General features: G+C 38.6%; 4 protein-coding genes across 8 annotated transcripts; 1 reads left to right on the forward strand and 3 right to left on the reverse strand.

Annotated features, from left to right (window-relative positions):
* Nucleotides 1-305: 305 nt before the first annotated feature.
* On the reverse strand, nt 306-3,452 carry LOC144215869 (CCN family member 1-like). Its single transcript, XM_077745055.1, has 5 exons — nt 2,594-3,452; nt 2,298-2,514; nt 1,839-2,201; nt 1,255-1,448; nt 306-1,171 (listed from the first exon to the last, which is right to left on the reverse strand). The coding sequence occupies exons 1-5, from the start codon at nt 2,663-2,665 to the stop codon at nt 872-874; spliced, it is 1,146 nt and encodes a 381-aa protein (XP_077601181.1). The 5' UTR covers nt 2,666-3,452; the 3' UTR covers nt 306-871.
* LOC144215870 (leukocyte surface antigen CD53-like) lies at nt 3,035-9,118 on the forward strand. 5 transcript variants are annotated; one of them, XM_077745056.1, is made up of 9 exons: nt 3,035-3,116; nt 3,195-3,424; nt 7,628-7,702; nt 7,778-7,966; nt 8,065-8,139; nt 8,218-8,319; nt 8,400-8,492; nt 8,586-8,669; nt 8,856-9,118. In XM_077745056.1, the coding sequence occupies exons 2-9, from the start codon at nt 3,320-3,322 to the stop codon at nt 8,925-8,927; spliced, it is 795 nt and encodes a 264-aa protein (XP_077601182.1). In that variant the 5' UTR covers nt 3,035-3,116; nt 3,195-3,319; the 3' UTR covers nt 8,928-9,118. The 5 variants fall into 5 exon arrangements, with proteins under 5 accessions (XP_077601182.1, XP_077601184.1, XP_077601186.1 ...); XM_077745058.1 differs by lacking the exon at nt 3,195-3,424 and having other exon boundaries at nt 3,095-3,116; XM_077745060.1 differs by lacking the exons at nt 3,035-3,116; nt 3,195-3,424 and adding an exon at nt 3,995-4,016.
* On the reverse strand, nt 9,115-18,197 carry LOC144215866 (serine/threonine-protein kinase A-Raf-like). Its single transcript, XM_077745050.1, has 16 exons — nt 18,116-18,197; nt 17,163-17,358; nt 16,452-16,555; nt 15,941-16,043; nt 15,540-15,697; nt 15,289-15,375; nt 15,058-15,202; nt 14,939-14,966; nt 14,739-14,866; nt 14,450-14,652; nt 14,173-14,349; nt 13,981-14,027; nt 13,617-13,735; nt 13,402-13,533; nt 13,112-13,246; nt 9,115-12,685 (listed from the first exon to the last, which is right to left on the reverse strand). Exons 2-16 carry the CDS (start codon nt 17,268-17,270, stop codon nt 12,545-12,547), a joined length of 1,815 nt encoding a protein of 604 aa, XP_077601176.1. The 5' UTR covers nt 17,271-17,358; nt 18,116-18,197; the 3' UTR covers nt 9,115-12,544.
* Nucleotides 18,198-18,477: 280 nt separating this feature from the next.
* LOC144215600 (U3 small nucleolar ribonucleoprotein IMP4-like) lies at nt 18,478-21,163 on the reverse strand. The gene is made up of 9 exons (XM_077744649.1): nt 21,044-21,163; nt 20,717-20,825; nt 20,553-20,636; nt 20,358-20,467; nt 20,109-20,241; nt 19,649-19,803; nt 19,463-19,557; nt 19,278-19,351; nt 18,478-18,835 (listed from the first exon to the last, which is right to left on the reverse strand). The coding sequence occupies exons 1-9, from the start codon at nt 21,044-21,046 to the stop codon at nt 18,723-18,725; spliced, it is 876 nt and encodes a 291-aa protein (XP_077600775.1). The 5' UTR covers nt 21,047-21,163; the 3' UTR covers nt 18,478-18,722.
* Between the last annotated feature and the right edge of the window lie 133 nt (nt 21,164-21,296).

The raw sequence follows: 21,296 nt of genomic DNA on the forward strand, positions 1-21,296 counted from the left end.
ATGTTTGAGCTTTTGAGCAAGCCGGCATGTCGTGCAAATCCATTTGAGGGGGAAAGCGCCATGACTTATTTACTGATATTTTTCGACTCATTGGGGCAGATGATCAGTGACAGATGCAACAAAAGAATTGTCCTCTTGTTTTTTGTTTTTTTTATAACGTGACTCATCTAAAATGTTTTTTTATTATCTTTTAGATTTATTCTTTCTGTCTACAATTAGAAGTACTGTTTGAATCTGGAATCCGGAATATTTCATCAATAGACAGATGAAAATGTTAATTTTAAAGCTAAACAAGTTATATGTCATCTTTTTGACTTTTTATTTGATATACAGGTAAGGACAGACCAAAAGTGTGTCTTAAAATTTGCATAATTCTTAATGAATAAAGTACATTGTGGTCTATCTCAACACAAAATATCACACCCCAAAAAACGAGGTCATACTGAAAAATTGCACTCCACAAATAAACAGTAAGTGAAGTCTAAATTAAGCCATGTCAGAATCAATGCTTTAGATTAGAAGGAATATGATGAAATTCACGGAATGACCTTACAGTCTGATGGAAAAACAAATGCTGCAATCTGTGAGAATGGCAATTATCTTAGCATCTGTGTAAATCGAGCAAAAATGTACAAATAAATAAGAAAACAAAGTCTCAGTATGAGCATTCTCCCAAGTGTACAAGAGCTACAAAACATTTTTCTTTTCTGAGCTGCTCTGGTGGTTGAGAGATTAAATACTTCTACTGAAAAGGCGGACAAACTGGTGTCATTGTATCAGGCGTCTTAAAGTGCAAGCAAGTATATTGGGGATTGTTAAGGTTATAGGGGGTTTGTGCAAAGTCTGATGGGCCACAGTTGCCGAGTGAGACTCAGCGCCTGAATGTGTGAATGTCATTGTGGAAACTAAGCAAAGGGCTTGAGTGTCTTCTATGTGGTGGGCATCTTTTACTGCAGCTGCAGCGTTGGATCCACATCATATTTCGGGAGAAGCTCTCGCCATCAGGGCACCGGAAACGCAGCTGGACAGTACGGCTGACAGAGGGCTGACAGCAGCGGCCGTCCGTGCAAGATCCGCAGGTGCGGGGGCGATAGTGCTGTTCGGTGAGGCAACCAGCAAAAGCGATCTGGACCGGTTCCTGCGGGCGAACTGTTTTTTGGCACTTCTTACCCTGGGGGAAAATGTATACTATTAGGTACTTTTTAAAATCAGCATTATGGTGAGTTGTTATATGATTTGATTCGTTTGCAATACCTTCTTGGCTAGAGGAAGTGCCAAGTCACATGTTCGTATCATGCAAAGCCTGGTTTCTCTAATCAGCTGACAGTCTGGTTTATTATTAGTGATTCGACTTGAAATTCCCATCCCGCATGAGGTGGAGCATTCTGTCCAGTCAGTGGTTTGGGGAAGACACCTGGATTCCAGTATCACATCAGACATTGGGATAGCTGTTTTTTTTTAGGTAAGAGATGAAGATCATTAAAATTTCCCACCGAGTCATTAAACGTATGACAAGCAAAAACTGAAAACAAAAGGATAGGGGTTTGCCCTTTGTTTTGTTCACCAATTACTAATTCATTCACAAATAAATCACTTCAGTGAACCACCGATGGATCATGTGCAATGATCCAAAGACATTTAAGACCAAAAAGAAAAAGGCAAGAGTCAGAAAACATTATGTATAAGTTTGCAAACCCTGGCTTTTAAATGTCAAAATATGCCCCCAATATTTTTTGCTCCTGACTGCATTGAAATGTTTTTTTTTACTAAGCCAAAATTCCCTGCATAGATCATGTCCATGCCCAAAAAAAGACATGAAAGAAGACTGTAAACTCTACCTCTGGACGATGTCCCACCAGTGGCAGCTGGTTGGCGAGACTGCGAATAAGATGGCAGCAAAGCACTGATGTGGTTTGGAAGAAGCTGACTCTTTGATAGAGTGGTGCGTGTCAGTTCTACAGGCTCTACTCTGATGTGGTTGTCTTCATCACAAACCCACTCCTCGCAACAGCCGTTTTCCAGCCGTACCAACCGCGGCTGTGAGCAGTGCGACTTGGGCAAGGATACTTGATGAGGACATAGGGGCATGCAGCCCACCACTCCATCAATACAGGTGCATTGATGCATGCAGCTGGGCTGAAAGTTTTCACCATGCTGGTACAACTGTCCATTGAATTCGCAGGGGAGCCCATGAACCTCAGCTGGCATCAAATAACACAAAATACGAAAAAGCATCAGCATAAGTTTAAATAACTGAATGACTACTGATACTACGACCTACGAGTACACACTCGAACCTCGGCATAATCCTCTTTCCGGGTCTCCTCTGACTCCTAGATGACAGCGAAGCCCCTTGATGTGATCGCAGGGCTGAGTAGTGCTGCAGTCTTCATTGAATTGCCTGGCGCATATCTTACAACAGCCACAGTGGTCGGTCACCCAGCTGACACCCGCTGGACACACCGGAGATGAGGCAGCACAAGAGGAGCACACGGGTGGGCATTCATCATCTGCCTAAGGAGCAGCGACAACAGTTAGCCCAAAATCTACACAAAACCCCAATAAATATGGATTGCAGAGCACAATAACTCACCATCACCACAGCACTCCAGACCACAAACAAGGTGGAAAAGATTTGGGTTGGAGTGACAACAAACTGAAGCATCCTTGCTGCAGAGTTGGTGCAAAATTGGAGAATAAAGAAAGCTGTGCCCAAGGTGGTTTCTTGTATTGTTTAGCAGCTTTGGATTTACACATCCACAGGATCCTTATAGTGAAGTACACACCTCAGCTCTTCCATGGGTCTGTCTCACTGTGAGCTCAGCTCTAGCTCATGAAGAGGTTTCCCTCAACAGGGCCTGTACTTATACACACACACACATGGCCACACCTCTTTCTGTGATGTCGCCGCGGCAACAGAGGTAGAGGGTTGGACTGAAAATAATGTGTTCAATCACTGCATACAGCTTCAAAACCACTTGGTTGAACTTAATTAATTAGATGTAAAAAAAAAAAAATCAAACTGTCAAATTAGTCTCTTAATTCAAGTAACCCTCATTTTCCCACAATAACTTTTGAGTGGACAGGTCTAGTCATATTTGACTGAAGTCATGAAGGTAAGAAAAACAACAGGTGTAGTAATGGAAACACTGAAATAGGAAAACATATTCCATCGTGTTGACGTCTCTTAATAGGGGATAGAGTGAATTGGAGAAAGTCCCAGTGAACAATATTGCACTGTGCTGTGGCACATTTCAGCTCAGGACATCCTGTATTTCCCTCCATCCGTCTTCCGAATAGGCCACATTCCAGGAAATCAATGCTTAATCTCAGGTTCTCAAGAGTGGCAGAAAAACAAATCAGCATTCCCTTTGTCATCCATTGTGCAAGTATTAGTTGGAAAGCAGAAAATTCATCACTTCAGGTAAAAGATCTATCTTTACCTACTTGGGGGTCCAGACACACGTCAAGTAAGATTACTTTGATTTCTGTGCAGGTTTTTGTTCTGACCGATCCAATGCAAACAGTTTAACCAATCAGGTTTCCGATGAAACAATAAGCACCTGACTGCAATCACTGATTGCACTTCTAAGATACCATTTTGGTGGAAAGGTTATTATAGGTTGGAACAAAAATTCGCACCCACAGTAGAACTTTCTGGAATAGTTTAACCACCCCTATCTTAGGGGGTCATCAGCAAATCACTTTTCCACAAAGAGGTAAGGTAGCTCTCCATTTGTGTGGCTCTGAAATCTATTTTTAACTCTTCATTTTTCAGTATGCTTTGTTGTCTAGTGCATTGTGGGATCCAAAAAATGTGCATAATAAAGTCATCATGTGATTGGTTCTTGCTAAATCGGCAAGTAGACTGATTTTTTTTCAGCAATCATGTTTCATGCACTTATTTTCAATCAGATATATTTAAAAGAAAATCATCAAAGTAAATTTACCACACTGTTGAAATGTTTTCTTTTGGACTTCGATGCAGTACTTGACTAATACAACTCCCTACTAAGGTCAGTTTTTGGCCATCGTGGACAAAACACCAAATGTACATTTGCACATGAAAAGATGCCAGAACTGTACATCCATTAAGGTACACATGTAGTTGAACCTGTGGTTAGAAAAAATGGAAACCATTACATACAATTCGCCTTCCAAGAGCAGGTGCTGTCACTCAAGTCTAAAGCAACGGTGTCATCATGTGGGCATGTGGGAAGACACAAGCCACAGAGCACAAACTTTGACACTCATGTTGGAGGTTATATGCCTAGGGGCAAAGGAGGTGAGGGCTGTTGGCCAGCACCTTGATGGGCGAGAGTAGAGAGAAAGGCAGCAGTCTAAATTCTACAAATTCCTGGCTCACAAAGGGAGGATGTGTGCGCAGGCCATGCTGCGTCACAGGGAGGAGGGGAGCTCTAAAGAAAATGAGGTCTGTCAATTTGGCAATGTGCCAACCATTGTTTATGAGCTAAAAAAACATGCTAAATACATGGAGGTCAGAGATAGTCTGTAATGTATACCATATATTACAGCAGAAGATCACAAAGTGATTTCAATTTTAATATCTAATGTGTTGTGATCCATGTGAGGCTTGTACACTGTCAGGATGTCAACGTCACGATTTACGTCTCAGGCAAATTCCTCATGCTAGTGTCCTTACAAAGCCTTGGTACAGTCCAGTCATCACTCATACCAACTGTAACCTGAAAGGACTCGGTTTTCCCTCTGTGCACGTACTGTTCAAACTGGGCAGCTGAGTCTGAGTTGATCACCAGTAGTGTATTAGATTTCATAGACGGGTGTGAGTATATTATTTCATGAGTTGTGCAGAACAATTTTTTTTTAGGAAAAGGAAAATGTAAGGGAAAAAGTGGGATAGACATCCTGTTGCTTGGAGGGGGCAAGCAGGTGTTGCAGTAGGCTGCTCTCCAAGAAACAGGCGTAGTTGCTAGTCGTTTGCTTGCACATTCCTTGACTGCATTTAATTGGAGTGATGACAGCAAAGAGAATAGAACACCAGTATGTTCCCACAACGACAGTTAAATGACCTACAATGGCAAATGCATGTCAAAGATGGGTCACGTTAGTGATGGGAACTGCTGCTCCCTTCAAATAACGCTTGGCTTTGTGCTTTAAAAAGTACACACAAAGCAAAATTATTCAAATTGATCACATGTGAAGTCCATTTAATTAAAAAAAATAATCATAAAAAAATGGAATAGGTAAAGCCAGCTATATTAATGCATCCTTTTCCTCCACTGAATCAGAGGTTTCCTGAATGGTAACCAGCATATTTAGTGCTGTCAAGTAAACAAACTGCAATTTCAAAGGGACTTTAGTGTGGGAGTTGCCAGTATTACTGAATGACACAGAGAGCGCCCTGTTTACGGCGGAGGAAAGGTGGCATAACTACACAGCCTTGCCTGTGATTCAGCGAGGAAAATGTTATCACGGTAAACGCGTAAACAGAAAATGTTCCTGGGCTATCCTTTGGGAAATAGGACACAAACACATAAAAGCTCACTGTACTTGAGGTGACTGGAAAGCGGGTCTTGGTATATAAAAACCAAGTCACATTGGGTTGCAGTACCAATTTTGGCCACCAGTTTTACGTGTTGCTCTTTTAAAGCCTACTGACATATTATGTTACGCATAATACACATGATACCAAGAGCGTGCACAACCTAGAACTGACGGCATGTAATGAGGTTAATCCGTTTTTCAAAAAGTTATAAAATTCATTAAAAACAGTTGAGTACTGTTAATCGTTTGAATTATTAATTTGAAGATTAACGGTTGTATTGTGTTTGACTTTTTTGGTGTCTTTTCTTTGTTCCCAATCCACATCACTGTCTTATGAATCAGCTCTTCATCTGATGTCATAGTGCAAAGAATGAAATAAGTATCCAAACTGTTACTGTGTGTAAAAACAAAAGCAAAACAAATATCTCCATTGTTATGCTTCTGTTTATGTTTATTGTGATGTAGCAGGGCCATTGTGCAACAAATTTGGACTTCGTGAAATACACAAAATGTGTTACTTCATTGAACTGCTGCTTTGTTGTCAAAGTTAAACAGTTGTGGCTTACCATGTGTCTTAGTTTGAGAGATCTGCTTCATACAGGAAGGATGTGGAGTAAAATGATGCTACACAAAACTAATACAAGCATAAGGGAGAGTATTGAACATAAGCAGAGTTGTTGGTGCAGAATGCCATCTGATTTTATGGAGTTCTTCTTTTGCCTGACTTTTGTGTGGAAAGCGATCAATCCCCACTCGATTGTGGTATGATTGTGGGTGTGAATAGTAGCCTGTGTCTACGTGTGCCCTAAGACTGACTGGCGACCAATCAAGGGTGTGATATAGTGACTGAACATTAGTGGTCCCTGGTTTGACCCCTGTGGAAGTCCACAGACATTTACCGATTTCAATAAAACACTCAAGATATGAGAACTTGAACCAGTTTAGAGCAGGAGTAAAGAATCGCAGCCAGTATTTTAAGCTCTGTAAGGAGATGCACCTGTGTTCAGGCAGAGCGCTGTCTACATATCATAGTGGGCTCTTCAGATGGCCAGACGATGCCTAAAAATAAAACTAGTCTGGTGTTATTTAGGTTTATTCCTTGCTGAACTTTCTCAGTCACATATTTTCCACCCAATATAAAGAGGAAGTAAGATTGAGCTGAACGCCCAGTTAAGTGCGACGCACTGTTCAGTGTGAAAAGAAAGGGAAGTGTAAGAAGAGCAGAGGTCGCCAAAAAGAAAAGAAAAGAACATTTTAATTTTAAATTGTCTTCAACTGGTAAGAACTTTAGCACTCTTAGTCTTTATTCTTGTAAAATAGATTCTATGGACCCCTGGATGCCAAGGTAAAAAAAAAAATAATAAAAGCTAATCTGTACCCACAGTTGATAGTTTACTAATCTGTCGGAGCAGATTATTTATTTAAAAATATCATCATATTATTTGTTAGAGGCTAATAAATTAGACCTCTTCACCCAATATACATTAAACTTGTATATTAAAGTGTGTTTGTTTTATGTAATGTACAGCCTGTATTGTTTCTAAAGTAAAATATGACTTGCATAGTAAAAGTTCACGCATTAGCCTGTAAAGATATTGTTCCAAAATAAGTGATGTAGTATCAGATGTGAACTGTTACCAGAATTTTCTTTGAACTCGAGCACTGGGTTCAACAGACCGGTATTTGTCAAAGATATAATACGGTATTTTAATTACAATATAATATAACATTGACATTGGATAAATTTTCAAGCAGATTTTCTGGTAGTTTTAAACACAGTCCAGTAAGTAAAATCTCATCTCATTTTCTGACCCGCTTTATACTCATTAGGGTGGCAAGGGGGTGCTGGAGCCTATCCCAGCTGACTCCGGGCGAGTCCGATGCGCTAAACACTTGCCCCTCAAAATGTCAAATCTATTTGAAAGATATTTTCTATTTGTAAATTTGAACGCAAAGACAGGAAACAAAGTGAGTCAGAATCACTTCCTCATGTGTAACTGTTGATTCGTCAAGAGGTCGGTGATTAACCACAATATGAATTTTAAAAAGCCCCTCAGTGTTTGGATTTCCTTTTCCATTATTATGTGACATGTCTTGACAGAGCCATCTCAAGATGACCCACGCGTGCCTCAAGTGTTTGAAGTACACCATGTGTGTCGCCAACTTCCTTTGTTTTGTATGTGTCACAATGGTCAGAACTGCACAGTACATGTGTACACTGCATTCTAAAGTCATTTTTCTTTGGTGTCAGTTATCTGGCGTGGCAGTGCTGGGCTTTGGCGCATATATGATGGTGAACTTCAAATGGGCCGCACTTACACCTTCCCTGGACAAGCTCAATTTAGCCACCATGTTGCTGATCAGTGGTATCATCATCTCGTTTATTTCCTTCCTGGGCTTCCTGGGAGCTCTGAATGAGAACCGCTGCCTTCTGCTGACGGTACAATACAGAATTTTTGATTCGCCTATGCATTTTCTTTTAACTTCCAACAGCAGAGGAGTGACATTAACATAAGACATATTTATATCTGGTGTCAGTTTTTCCTGTTGCTTTTCTTTTTGCTGCTGGTGGAATTGACTGCTGCATGCTTGTTTCTCCTCTACGAAAAACATGTAAGGCTACATTTACAGGTCTTATGATGCACCAACAGTTGTTACGGCAATAATCCACAGTGCTTCTCTCCCCAATAGATTTCTACTTGGGTGGAGAAGGATCTAAACAATGGTTTGGAGAATGCAAAAGGGAACAAATCAAAAGAGGTCTACAATGAATGGGATCTTGTACAGGAAACTGTGAGATTACAATGCAGGAAAAGTAATGATTTTCTGTTTTAATGTTCTGGTACCATTGAATTTGCAACTTTTTCTTTCAGTTTGATTGTTGTGGGGTGCGCAATGTGTCAGACTGGGGAAGTCAAGTGCCTAATTCTTGCATTGACCCACAGACCAAACAGAACAGATTAAAGGTACAGTCGGCCCGCCAAAGATTCATGATCAGAATAAGTCACTGTGTGTTCTTCCAGTTCAGTCCATTTGGTTCCATTCTTTTTGGTTTACAGGGTTGTTTAGACAAGCTGCAGGATTGGTTTGACAAACATTTTCTAACCACTGGGATCTCTGTTATTTTTCTCTGCATGATTGAGGTAAATATATTTATGTATATTGCCCTAATAAAGTAGGAAGGCACTGTCAGGCCTAAATCAAATGGCTACATGGATTTAAGATGCAACAAAGCACACATTTTATGTATTAATGAAGGCTGTCTGTTATCAAATTGAACACTTTTTAACTAGATTAACATTTTTTTTTTTTTTAACTTTTTTTGACAGGTCTTAGGGATGTGTTTTGCCATGACATTGTTCTGCTACATCAGCAGATCCGGACTGGGCTACAAGTTATAAAAGAGACAGTACCATGTTTTTTTTCATTTGTTCAGTTGTGTTCTTTAAAATTCTGATGACCTGGCTAAACAATATTTTTGCTCCATTTTATTTTTGGAAATCTGACATTTCTTTCCTTTAACTGTGTGGAACTTTCTTGAATCAATAGTTATGTTATTAAATTAACAGAGAATAAAAGAAACACACACACATTGTACATATATTTTATTTTAAGAATGAATCCTTGAAAAACCCTAAGATTTCTTATACACTTTACAATAATTTTGTTCTTTTTGAAACCATCACACAAAAATAAAAACAAGTAAAATTTTTGCAATTAAAAAATAAAACCAACAATGAAAACAAATGTCTCTGTACACAGCAGAACATACCACTTATTGCAAACTGAACACCCCGCTCGCCCAAAATTTTATTATTGCAATTCACCTACAGATATGGGGGGGAAACTAGTATTTTGATCCTACCCTCCTTTTCCCTTGCACTCTCGTGTTTTTCCTCATTAAGAGTCCCCTACTGTATACAAATAACTGTTAAATTTCATATAAAACATCGACTGACATTGCTATAGTAAAGCGTTACTCATCTTGCAAATGTTCCAATGCAGCCACTTGAACTCTTACCATTATTGACTAAGATGACACTTTAAAATGTATCTCAAAATTATGCTATTGATGATATCTAGTGAGAAGTCACAAACATGTCAGGTTTACTACATGCCCTACGATTTCAAATTGATAGTAGGGACCAACCGTACCAAGAATCTTCAAGAGTATTTTGTTTTTTTAGGTTGTTGAGTGATCAACATAGCAATAATCAAAGAAATATGTCAATAACTTAAGTTAAAACCGGGATTGTTTTTAACAGTTGAACCCTAAATTCACTGTAAAATGATCTAATATGTATAAGGGTATGTATGTGTTTTAACATGGATTCTGACCTTTAAAGTCTTTACTAACATTTGAAGTGGGCGATTTCTTACTTTACGTACAGGAGTACTAAGTATATATACATTTGTATTTAGTTTACCTAAAAAGCTGTACGCACAAAACAGCAATTTCCAAGTGATTAATAAATAAAATACAGTCCGTCCAAACCATGGTAAAAAAAAAAAATACCCATCTCAACATATTAAATATCATTTCTCAACCCCAACCACGACTCCCCCTATTTAAGTGGAATGAGTAAGAACATAGGGTACCCAGCCCCTAACTGCAATGTAAATATACTGTAGCTCCAGATGCTCAATTGCAATATGCTACCTCTCTTAAATGTACAAAAAAAATCTAAGCACATTGAGAGAAAGGTAAACCCCATGTCAAGTTTATGGTTCAATCAATGTCAAGTTCAACAATTAATTATAGCTATCTTGTTTTAACCCCATCTATGAAACCACTATTACTACTACCAAAACATCAGAATTGAAAGCTAAAGCAAAAAAAAAAAAAAAAAACACAGACCAATCACCATCTAAACACTGCTCTCCTCATACTATTTTCACATTTGCTTTGATAAACAGTATTGTCTCAAGAGAAATTGTTTTCTAAAATTGACACTTTTCCACTCACCCCAAATTATCAAGTGACACTGCACGAGATAATTAAAAAATGGACTACTCAATCACTTTAAAAAATTAACGACGTGATCTACCCAGTATTTTTACAATGTAGTTGTCTTCAATGTGCTACACTAAAGCCAAAATAGATTTTAGACCGAATACACTAAGACATTCTGAACTATAAGATGGTTTGGAGACAGGTGGTATGGATGGACGGACAAGGGGAGGGAAGGGGTGACAATGGGAAAGTTTTAAAGTATTTTTCTGTGTTCTCAACATTTCAATTACACCAGCACAACTTCTAGGCTAGATCATTCTGTCAAACTGTCAATTTAAAATGACTACTTTTGCTGGAGTTAACACGTACGACTAATGAGCACTAAATGGGAATGCCATAAACTCCCCCTTTCCTGAAGAATAATCATTCTAGTTTAATTTTCTTTTTACTTTAAAAACTAATTGCTGTTTAACGCTCATTAAAGAAATTGCTTGATTATTAATGAATGACTTTTATAATTAATTTCAAGCAATACATGTGCACAAAGGAAATTAGGTAAATCTATCATTGTTAGACATTTACAAGTACCAAGTGCTTTGGAAAAAAGTTGTACTGTAACTTTAGTATGATGATAGATGCGGTCTCATCACAAATTTATATATCGTACTTTCTCCATTGTAACGTCCTGTCATATTTTCAGTGTGACACGAGTAGTAATGTCCATGTTCAATTTTGGTGATGATTGTTTTCAGACATTTAGGCATTTTACAGTAACGTAGCATTTCTCAAAACATACGCACAAAGGGGGATTCAAAGTGCGGATTAAAAATTTGAAAAATTAGAGTAATAATGCTGTTCTTACAAGAAACATAAGAGGCAATCCGTATACTCAATTTATTGACAACAATACGCAGCTTGCAATGTTGCAAATAGTACCGGAGAATCACAAACAATACAAGCGCACACTCACACACTTTGCCGTTGTCACTTTTGAGTCGATTAGATATTAGGCATTTGTTATTGAGAAAAGCTTTGTGGCCTTAGGTCTGAAAACAATAATCACCAAACGTTGTGGACAAATGTGTCAAGCTCTCAAAAATGTAGAAAGACTCCTTTGTTATTTTTGATTTTGTGGAGGTATAAAAATATTCTGCTTTTTGATCATCTTTCCCACATGATTGAACAACGAGGGCTCATAAATAGCAGCACTTGGCATGAGAATATGATTAAAAACAAAACAAAACAATTTTTCGGGGCGGGGACAAAAATACGATCCAGATGTTAGCATACTTATTTCCTTTTTAGCAACAAATTGTAATAGAGAAAATATTAAATTATTATTTAGCAAAACGAGTTAAAATTTAAGTAACATGGATAATTGCCGACTCTTAAATATCAGCAACATTTCTCAATCTATTATTTTTCAAAAGGCGCTAATCACAATGTGTGTGGTAGAATCATAAAAGTGTGCATTGCGCTCGCATAGTCAATTTCTCGAGGCTTTGAATGGTTTTAAGTTGGGTCAAATCAATAAAATGCATGGACTGTGCTGTAAAATTAATGTTCTGTACTACTATGAGCAATTTGATACATACTTAAGGAGGTTTAGTGTAGAGTAAAAATGCTTATATGCAATTGTCAAAGCGCTACATTAATAGAATGGCCATTTTGATGTGATCTACTCACAAGAATCCTTTTAAAATCTAAGAATTTATAAGACAATGCAGCGTTTGAATTCCATAAAACAATGGACACTCAATAAGTATCTAATGCCCATTTGAAAGATACTCTCAAACAAACATGAACACGACTGACGATAAAAGTTGGTAAATCCGCTCCCTAAACGAGCTGTCATTTTAAGAAGGAAAAAAAATGAAACTAAAGAGCTAAAGATTATTCCTGCAGTGAGTTATTGAGCACTGGAGCTCGAAGGCTCTGAAAAGTTGGCGATGACGTTCTGCTACAATAGCAGATGAAGCCTTTCAGAGGCACAGGAATGCTCAGTCTTTTTTTTTTTATATGTATAAAAGGGATACATCCTTTTAACCTAGTGCAGTTGGAATCTTAGAGGGGTACCAGCCTAGTGGTGTTGAACAGGAGAGGGTTCAGGTCTTCAGCATGGACGGCCCGATGGAGAGAGGGCTCAGAGCGACTCCGCTCAATTTTGGGCAGCAGATCCTGGACCTGCTCAATGGCTACCAGGATCTGACAGGGGAAAGGAAAATGTAAAATAGTAGCATCAAAAGGGTCTTCTAGAAGTTAAATTTACAGCTAAATAGTAAGACTATAGATCATGTTAGGGCAATCAGATAGGTAATGGACTTTTGCATATAGAAGTTTCGTTTTGGATATTTCTTGAAGAAATTCTGTTCCTTGAGAGCTTTAATGTTCCCGAGTGAGAGCATGTCACAAAATAAACAGTCACTCCCTATTGTATCAGCATAAGATCCGATAAATGATTGCAACTGCTTCTTAAAGAAGATCTATGAGCACTACATAGTGGTAAGTAGTGGAATCACAGGGAGGAATGCAAACTACAACCATAGATTTTCATTTCACATTTTGGTCGCCGGTTGAGACAATATTACTTTTGTGGATGATATTTTTGTAATGGAAAACATAGATTATTACCTGCGGGAACAAAAGCCTCTCATCACGTTTGAATTTTAGGCAGTCGATGATTAGCCTTTTCATTGACTTGGGAGAGGTACTGTAGAGCTTACTGAGGTCTGGGGACAAGTAACCACGTCCCACCATGAATATGATCTGGAGAAGTAAAATAAAAACTGTAAAGAATTACTGAAATACCAAATGTTGTGCAAAAGAAACGAAGAAAAAAATACAGAAAATGCAACAAATGGACGACTTTTTCCCACTTGGCTCAAAATATTTTAAAGACCTCAAATAAAGTGTGGTTTAACCTGATCTCTGTTGTTAATGTTGGAGTAAGGTAGAGTCCCTGACATCAGCTCAAACAGCACTACTCCATAGCCATATACATCAGACTGGAAAGTATATGGGTTGCTGTCTTGCATTCTGATCACCTCTGGCGCCTTAAAAGAGATGAAAATGTCATGTTGTCTATTAATCATTTGTGCAATTAAAAGCAGTGAGATGCAATTGAATAAAATGATACCATCCAAAGGATCGATCCACTTGGCTGCTCCATTTGTTGAGAGCCACTCCACCTAGACTTCACTGTCGCAAGACCAAAGTCCCCTATCTTAACAGTCCACCCTTCGTGGAGAAAGATATCTAGAAATCAAACTCAGGAAATACTGTTGCCGATAACTAGGTCAAATTTGATTATATGTGCAAGGTGATGAGCAAAGCCGTTTTGTTTCGTAGTGATGTTCAGGAAATTGTGCAAAATGGACAAAGCGTGATTTAGGTTCATACTAGTTTAAATATAAGTCTATGGTCCAGCTATAAGACGAACAGCTGGAATCACAATTCAAACTTAATAGTTGCTGCTTGAGGACGGGACAGGAAAAGGATACTGTTTGATTTCAGGTCGCGATGAATAATATTCTTTGCATGAAGGTAACTGAAAGAGAAAAGTGCATTTAGTTTATTCCTTACTATTCTTGTATGGGTAAGTATATGAGGTACGTTTTATAATAATCAGATGTTGTACTCAAGGAGCACCATAAACTACTTAAGTAGTAAGTAAATGCTGAAAAAGATCTTACTCCATGCCCTGTGCTGTTTGTCTGGCCACATCAATCCGCCTCATAGTGTCAAATTTGGTTTCAGAGACATGCAGATGTCGGTACAAGCTACTGCCTTCACACCACTGCGTGATGATAGCGAAATTGGGCTTTGTCATGTAGCCCATGAACAACAAGATGTTGACATGGCGGGTTTTCCTGGGAAAAGGAAAATCATATTAAAAAAAAAAATCAAAAACAGCACATTAGATTTTGCCTGAATCATTTAACTAAAAACAATAATATAAAAAAAACATACCGTAAGACTTGCATTTCATTTTTAAAGGCTTGCAATTGTTCAGGCGTTGGCTCGGTGACTTTCAGGATCTTAATAGCGACATCCCCATGCCACTTGCCCTTGAACACTGTTCCAAAGGAGCCAGCTCCTATTCTCTTCTGGATTGTGACTTCTCGGGAGTGGACCTCCCAGTAGTAACTAGAGTCTCTGTAACCCCCTCGATGCTAAAACACATCCAAGTTGATAATTTAACCTTTTGTCTACGAAAAGCTCCAATGACACACAATACTGAAAAAAAAACATTACGTACTACTTTCTTTTTATCTTCTGAAGAGGAAAGCTTTCTTTCTTTGTGCTCTGAAGGGGACTTGGGCGGTCTTCTCCCAGGTGAGCCTAAAGAAGGTGGGCTGGTAGATGGCTTTGGCGATGGTTCAGGACCTGGAGATATACATTTTGGAATCTTACACATGCAAAATGAACACCAACTACCTTTATAAAAAAGCAACATACCTATCGTGTTGATAGATTTCACTGCTTCCTATAAAAGACAAGGGGTGCAAAAAAATAAAATAAATCCACCTTAAACTCCTCATGGATTTTCATGATAATGTATTTTAAATGAAACTTGCCTCGATAATGCTGGCAGCAGCTGGGTTCACTGAGGTGACCATATGAACATTAGGTGTCGAGGTGGAACGATGCCTTTGGAGAGACTGCCCATCTCCAGTGGGGATGGGGAAGTGAAAGGCTGATGTTGGAGACAGGAGATCCATCCTGAGAGGGCACAATTAAAGTCATCAAATCTATTGAAACAGTAGTTTCAGTTATATTGATAATGGACTGTTGGTATCCAAACTTACCTAGCAGGCTCTGGGGTTAAGGCAATATTACTCCGAGATGGTGAATTTTCTGGTAGAAGTATCTGAGGATACTCATCTGTGCAGGGACTTGGATAACACCCAGTCAAACATAATTTCAAATGTATGAGGAAAAACAAAGACAACAACGTTAAACCGTAACAAGTTTTAATTTATTTATGATTAATTTTGGCCAAACTGATAATTTGAAGGAACTACTTCATCCTTCATCCTATACTGTACATTCAACTCACCGTTGTTTGCTTACTGTGTCCATATCAACACAAACAGTAGGTACTTTGCTACTGCAGTGTTGATGAAATTTGTAGCAACATGTCTGACACCTGAAGCCATTAAATAAAAATTTGTGGCAAAAATCACAGTAGGCCAGCTTGAAAAAGGTTTTCCGTACCTGCATAGATTAAAATGAAACTGTTATTTCACCATTAATTGCGCATTTAAAAATGTAAAAAGAACCTTAAAGTGGCGCTGAAATGTAATTTTTTTTATTCCAATTATTTATTTTAAATAACCTTAGATACAATTTTACTAGGTTTGAACAACAACTTGAGTAGAAATCCACTCCTATTTGGACCTTGAGAAAATTACTTTAGTACCTCTTCAAGAAATAAAACCTGGTTTTGATCCTACTTACAAAGTTGTGCATGGTTAAAGGAATATCATCCAAAACCTCAACTAATAGCTCCTCTCCAACCAATGGGGTGATGTCCGTTTCCCAGTCTGTCAATCTCTTACGACTGTGGGAGAAATTAAAAGACAAAGACTTTTAATTAAAATGAAGCCAAAATATGGGTGTGGTGGAAAATAGTTCAGGTTCAAGAAATACTTCATAGAAAAAACATTTAGATGTTTGAATGAAGCCAATGCAGAGGTGTTCTGGGCTTGCATGTGACAACATTCTTGGGTCCTGGCCCACACTGAAAAACTGCTGACCCAACTTACAATCTGCTGTGTGTGCCAAGCTTTGTAGAGTACTCATTCTTGCAGTCATTAAATCTCATACTCGAGTCTAAAATTGTGTCTGTCTGAAAGATCACATTCTCTCATGACATAGAAGAACTTATAACCTTTTACAAACTCATCATCTCATTATTGTCAAAATGAAACAAATGTACTGTGCACATCCAATAAAATTGTAAGCTTACCCTTCCAGGAGGCGGAATACAGCACAGCAATCTTGACTTAAGCCTCTGACTTTCAGTGCTTTATCTAAACTTTCATAAACTGTCTGTCCTTGGCGAACATTCACCTGTAAAAAATAGAAAAATTGACAGGCAATGAATATACCAATGAAATGCTAGGATGAAAATTGCATTTTTTAAATGACTTTTGTAAGTGGGGTAAAATAAAATATCCATCAACATATACATTTACTCCACTACTATCCCCTTTACACAAAGAGGCAAAGGCATTCAGAATCACACACACACACACACACCACTTGTCAGTCTCCAATTAATCCAAGGTGGTAGAAAGCCAGGGTAGTGAAATCCGTGAAGAATGCAAGAATATGCAAACTCTACACAAGAGTGTAATCACCCAGATTCACGCTCACAACTTCTTAGCTACATGTGGAATATTTGTCACCAATAACCACCACAAAACCAAGCTGCTTTCTATTCCTTAATAAATGCAACAGGCTATGATGAATCTGACTTGAATTATAACACAGACGCAGGGAGGATGATGGAACGCTCCATCTGCCAACCCAAATGTTAATTTTCACACTTGGTGACAAAGTGAGAAAGAAGTCAAATCTGGCTTTAGAATGTACTGTCACAGAGAACCAGAACCCATAAATCTGCCACGTAAAAGATGATCACTTATTAGAGGGAGAATTTAGCCACTTTTCTCACCACAGTCCTCTGCTTGTTGGGGAGGTAGACACGGATGGTGCCCCCACCTCGGGGTACATCCTCTGGGCTAGTTTCTCCCGAGGAGGAGTAGGAGGAGGTGGAGGACATGATGAAAGGAAGCAGGAGAGGGACGCTATACTTGTCACCAAAGCCTCAGGAGATTCATTGGTGTTGGATCCTAATGTTTACTTACAACCTGCAACCAAATAAACCATTTTAATTCAGGGGTATATGCAAAGCAAATTAGATGGTGTCATTGGCATCTTTGGATTCCAGAACAGCAATTGCATTCATAAATATGGCATAAATGGTGTATATTAATTAGGCAAGACAAAAAAAGTGTGCAAATCAACAAAATTTTAATTTATACAAGGAAATCGAAGACCCCACCACAATGGAAAAAAAGAGGCAAAGTTAGAAGACAAGAGTTGAGTGATGCTAATGCTATTTAGCTTGGCGTGGGATTTATCTACTGTATTTGACATTTAGAATGGTTGGAAGCCATGTTACCCTTCGCTGTGCCACTTTTAGTGACTTCAATGTACCTGATTAACTAGTTTAAGAGGTAAGAGCAATCAAATGCTCAATGACATGTTAATTCCATTATAGACAAGTGATTCAAACTTAAACTCGATTGGAAAATGCAGTTGCTGCCGGGATCAGCTTTACTCGTAGTGGAAGAGATTATGTAGCAAGTCCGTGCTGACGTACTTTTCAGCTATTCGCAGGCAACTCAGTTGACAACGTTAGCGAACTTTCGGGGGTTTTACCAGCGCGTCGGATCTTGAACTATTGCTGGGCTTTTCTCCGCTTTATCAGCGTCGACTTGTTACTTTACTACCCAAATGGACGCACGGCGCAATGTTGCGTTCCGTTTATTTCTAGACCGATCCGATCGCTCTAACATCGCCATATAGGTTTATTGCCGTCTAAATATAAATTAAAACTCTTACCTGTGGCAGCCATCTTGAACTCCCTCAATCTAAAGTCGAATCTGTCAAGAAGTTCAGGGAAAGCGGAAAACCTCAGACATGCTATTTTTTCATTGGCCACTTCCCGTAACTGCCATTTCTCATTGGACGACGCAGAGATGGGCGTCGCCTCGCTTCTGTCATGTAAATGAACGTTTACAGTATGCCCTGGCTTGTTATCTGTCCCGATTTTAAAATGACAACCAAGTATATAAACTGCAAAACTATCACCAAAACTAGAAGTAAACATGTAAAATCCTCCATTCAGACTGCATGTGTTTTAACCGATTTAACATCTTGATGCTATCGTTGTTATTTGAGGGGAAAAAAAAGGTAGATACAAATCAGGCAAGGCATTTTATTAAAAAAAACAACAACAAAATGGCCATCAGAAAATACAACTGGTGTATGTCAACATCGATAACTTGAATAACAATACTGACATCTCCAATGGACACTTTGCCACTGTATTGTAGTATTGTATTATAAAGCTCATCAGGGAAACAAACTTATAACAATAAATTCATTCTTTGTGATACAACTGTCTTAAAAACTGTCCAAGCATTTGATTTTAGTAAATATTAATAAACTATTGAACACTGAGGAATCTTCTTTTCTTTGACGTGTTCGTATACACATGGTGTCGCCACTCGACATCTGCCGTCTTCTCGTTCTCCAGAGTACCCAGTTTGATCATGTATACTGGAAAGAGAAAATAAGATTTCATAAATGCAAGTTTGGAGATTATTTTACACCACCTATAAGTGACAAAAGACAAAAAAAAATATCAACACTTATAATACACAAGTTGTAAATTTCCATTGCTAAATTAGTCATTACCACGTGTTGGTGCATGCTTGCTTTTGTACTAATAACTGAGATTTGTACTGCATTTAAGTGGTGTTCAGATGAGTAGCCTCAGAACATGGAACTTAACTATGGTTCATTGGTTTGTCATCTACAATGGGTCTATTTTTTTGTCTGTTGAAAAAGGTTGTTGTGCCATTAATGAAAGAGCACTTATTTTTTCACAAATGTAGAACATATTTCATACACTCCTCAAAACACTAGTTAGAAAAATGTGCTCTATTAGTAAGGATTAGTTTCTTCGCAGAATTCTAAATTTGGCTCAATTCATACTTACACTTCATTTCAAATCTGGGCCCAACTTCTGTCAATTGTACATTCCTGTGGTCGGGTTTGCTGTAGTTGTGATGTCTAAAAACATTCAAATGACACATGAGTACAAAGAAAACATAGGAACACTATCTTTTTTTGTATCTCATCTGAAATATGTTGTGTTCCTTAAAAGGATAACATGGTACTGACCGAAAAGAAATGTAGTCTTCTTGGTTGGCAAAAGTTATAACTCGCTTACTGTCATCTTTTGGCACTGGAAAAAGATACTTGAGGATATTGGATACCTGTGCGGGCAGGATTAATTAGGTGAGCTAACAAACAAATGGTGAAAGACTGTCTCAACGGCATGCGAGAAGGGCACGGTTGAGTACTCACCCGCTTGCCAAGCCGTGAGGTGAAGTTGTGAAAGATGAGATGTGGGGAGGCTTCAGACATGGTGCCTATGTCCGGGACATCATGCCTCATTACCACATTATACAGCGTGAAATAAGCTGTGGGTCCAAATGGCAGGTGGCACACCACTAAGCCATCTGTAGAAATTGATGAATAAACAATTTTGGACCGTTCTTTTCATTCACACAATTTTGTTAATATCCTTATTCATTTTTACAAATTTGATTCTTTTAAACCATGTTTCTACCAAACGGTATGGTACAGGTCAGGTAGTATCTTAGTTGTGAAAGCTATATTATCGTGATACGATAGTTTATCCTATGCACCACTGGCCATAGTTGGAACTTTGGAAAGAAGATTGCATCACTGATTAAACTTAAGGGCAGTGATGCTGTCCCTTAAAATTCTGACACACTTTATTTTGTACAATTGATATACCAACCTGGCTGTCCTCTGGTTTCATGAATGATGACGAGGTCAGAAACGTTGTTAGCTTTGCATGCTTGCACCAGAGCAGGAATCTCATGGTTTCCCCTGTTCATGCGTTGAGCCCCGGGAAACAACAGCTTTACCTCCTGCGGAAGGCATTTTCCCCCCAATTGACATATGTCGCATAGTCTTTTTTTCATATTGAAGGATACAGATTTTTGTATTGATGATTGGAGTTTGAATGTTCTCCCTTTAGCCTAACCTTTGCAAACATTCTGAGTCTGGAACTTGGGTCTCTGGATGTGGTCACCATCAGTTTTGGATCTTCAACTCCAGCCCATTTGTATTCATCATCCATGTGTGAGCTGACGCCTGGAAGGGAGACACATTTGTGATTAAGGAGATCAATATTGAGCAAGCATGAGTATTTGATTATTAGAAATCCCATAACACTAACCTTCTCCACCCTCATCATCATATTCCAAGAGTCTCTGCAGCTCCAATGCATCTTTGCGTACCTCAGAAGGAAGCAAAACGTTTTCTATAGTGAAGAGGGAAAATAATAATGTTAATGTCAGACATCCAGATGTACTGTTTACATAAAGAGCGTGGCATACATACCTTCGAGTGCTCCCTTCAGCTTCTGTTTCTTGTCCTCAATCGTTCGGAGCCTATCTTCTTGTGACTTTCTGTACAAATACTCCCGTCTCAGTCTGACCTCCCGACGAAGCTAACAATAAAAAATCAAGGAAAAACAACAACATTTTAGCAGTACGTTCAAACATCCTGTTTAATATTTATTTGTTCACGATCTACATTTGATGACAGATTTACACTGGCCCATAACGCCATTTCACGAAATATTTTTTACTGAGAATTGGGAACTCGTTCTTATTCGACAATACAGTTTTTTTACCTACTAAATATAAGCGGATCAGAAAAGCTTACCATATTTATACGTTAGGTAGCAGCAGGCTAACAGCAGCTAGTTTCCACATGGAAATAAGTCTTGCGTCGAAGGGTGCTCTTGATTGGCCAATATGGTGGCCAATGGGAGCGCTTAATACTAACCCATTGGAAAAGGATTTCAAAATAAGAGCCAATAAATATCAGAAAAACGCATTCAAATTTGCATGCACACTCAAATAAAGCTCAATTTGTACAAGTTTAATTAATTTTGATTGACTGGGCACATCGATAC

The sequence above is a fragment of the Stigmatopora nigra genome, chromosome 22 (assembly GCF_051989575.1).
Source record: "Stigmatopora nigra isolate UIUO_SnigA chromosome 22, RoL_Snig_1.1, whole genome shotgun sequence".
In the NCBI taxonomy this organism is placed as follows: Eukaryota; Metazoa; Chordata; class Actinopteri; order Syngnathiformes; family Syngnathidae; genus Stigmatopora; species Stigmatopora nigra.

Bases quoted from the DNA above. Each gene is read 5' to 3' on its own strand.
- LOC144215866 (XM_077745050.1), bottom strand. From the start codon at position 17,270: ATGTCCTCCACCTCCTCCTACTCCTCCTCGGGAGAAACTAGCCCAGAG. The intron at 16,044-16,451 runs GTAAGCTTACAA...TTTCTCCCACAG, and splicing joins GTATTCCGCCTCCTGGAAGG to TCGTAAGAGATTGACAGACT. The intron at 14,867-14,938 runs GTATGTTGCTTT...GTATATCTCCAG, and splicing joins GAAATCTATCAACACGATAG to GTCCTGAACCATCGCCAAAG.
- LOC144215869 (XM_077745055.1), bottom strand. From the start codon at position 2,665: ATGCTTCAGTTTGTTGTCACTCCAACCCAAATCTTTTCCACCTTGTTT. The intron at 2,515-2,593 runs GTGAGTTATTGT...GCTGCTCCTTAG, and splicing joins TCTGGAGTGCTGTGGTGATG to GCAGATGATGAATGCCCACC. The intron at 1,172-1,254 runs GTATTGCAAACG...ATTTTCCCCCAG, and splicing joins CACTTCCTCTAGCCAAGAAG to GGTAAGAAGTGCCAAAAAAC.
- LOC144215870 (XM_077745056.1), top strand. From the start codon at position 3,320: ATGCTTAATCTCAGGTTCTCAAGAGTGGCAGAAAAACAAATCAGCATT. The intron at 7,703-7,777 runs GTATGTGTCACA...CTTTGGTGTCAG, and splicing joins TCGCCAACTTCCTTTGTTTT to TTATCTGGCGTGGCAGTGCT. The intron at 8,140-8,217 runs GTAAGGCTACAT...TCTCCCCAATAG, and splicing joins TTCTCCTCTACGAAAAACAT to ATTTCTACTTGGGTGGAGAA.
- LOC144215600 (XM_077744649.1), bottom strand. The intron at 20,468-20,552 runs GTTAGTGTTATG...TCTCCCTTCCAG, and splicing joins TGATGATGAGGGTGGAGAAG to GCGTCAGCTCACACATGGAT. The intron at 18,836-19,277 runs GTAAGTATGAAT...TTCTCTTTCCAG, and splicing joins GCCCAGATTTGAAATGAAGT to TATACATGATCAAACTGGGT.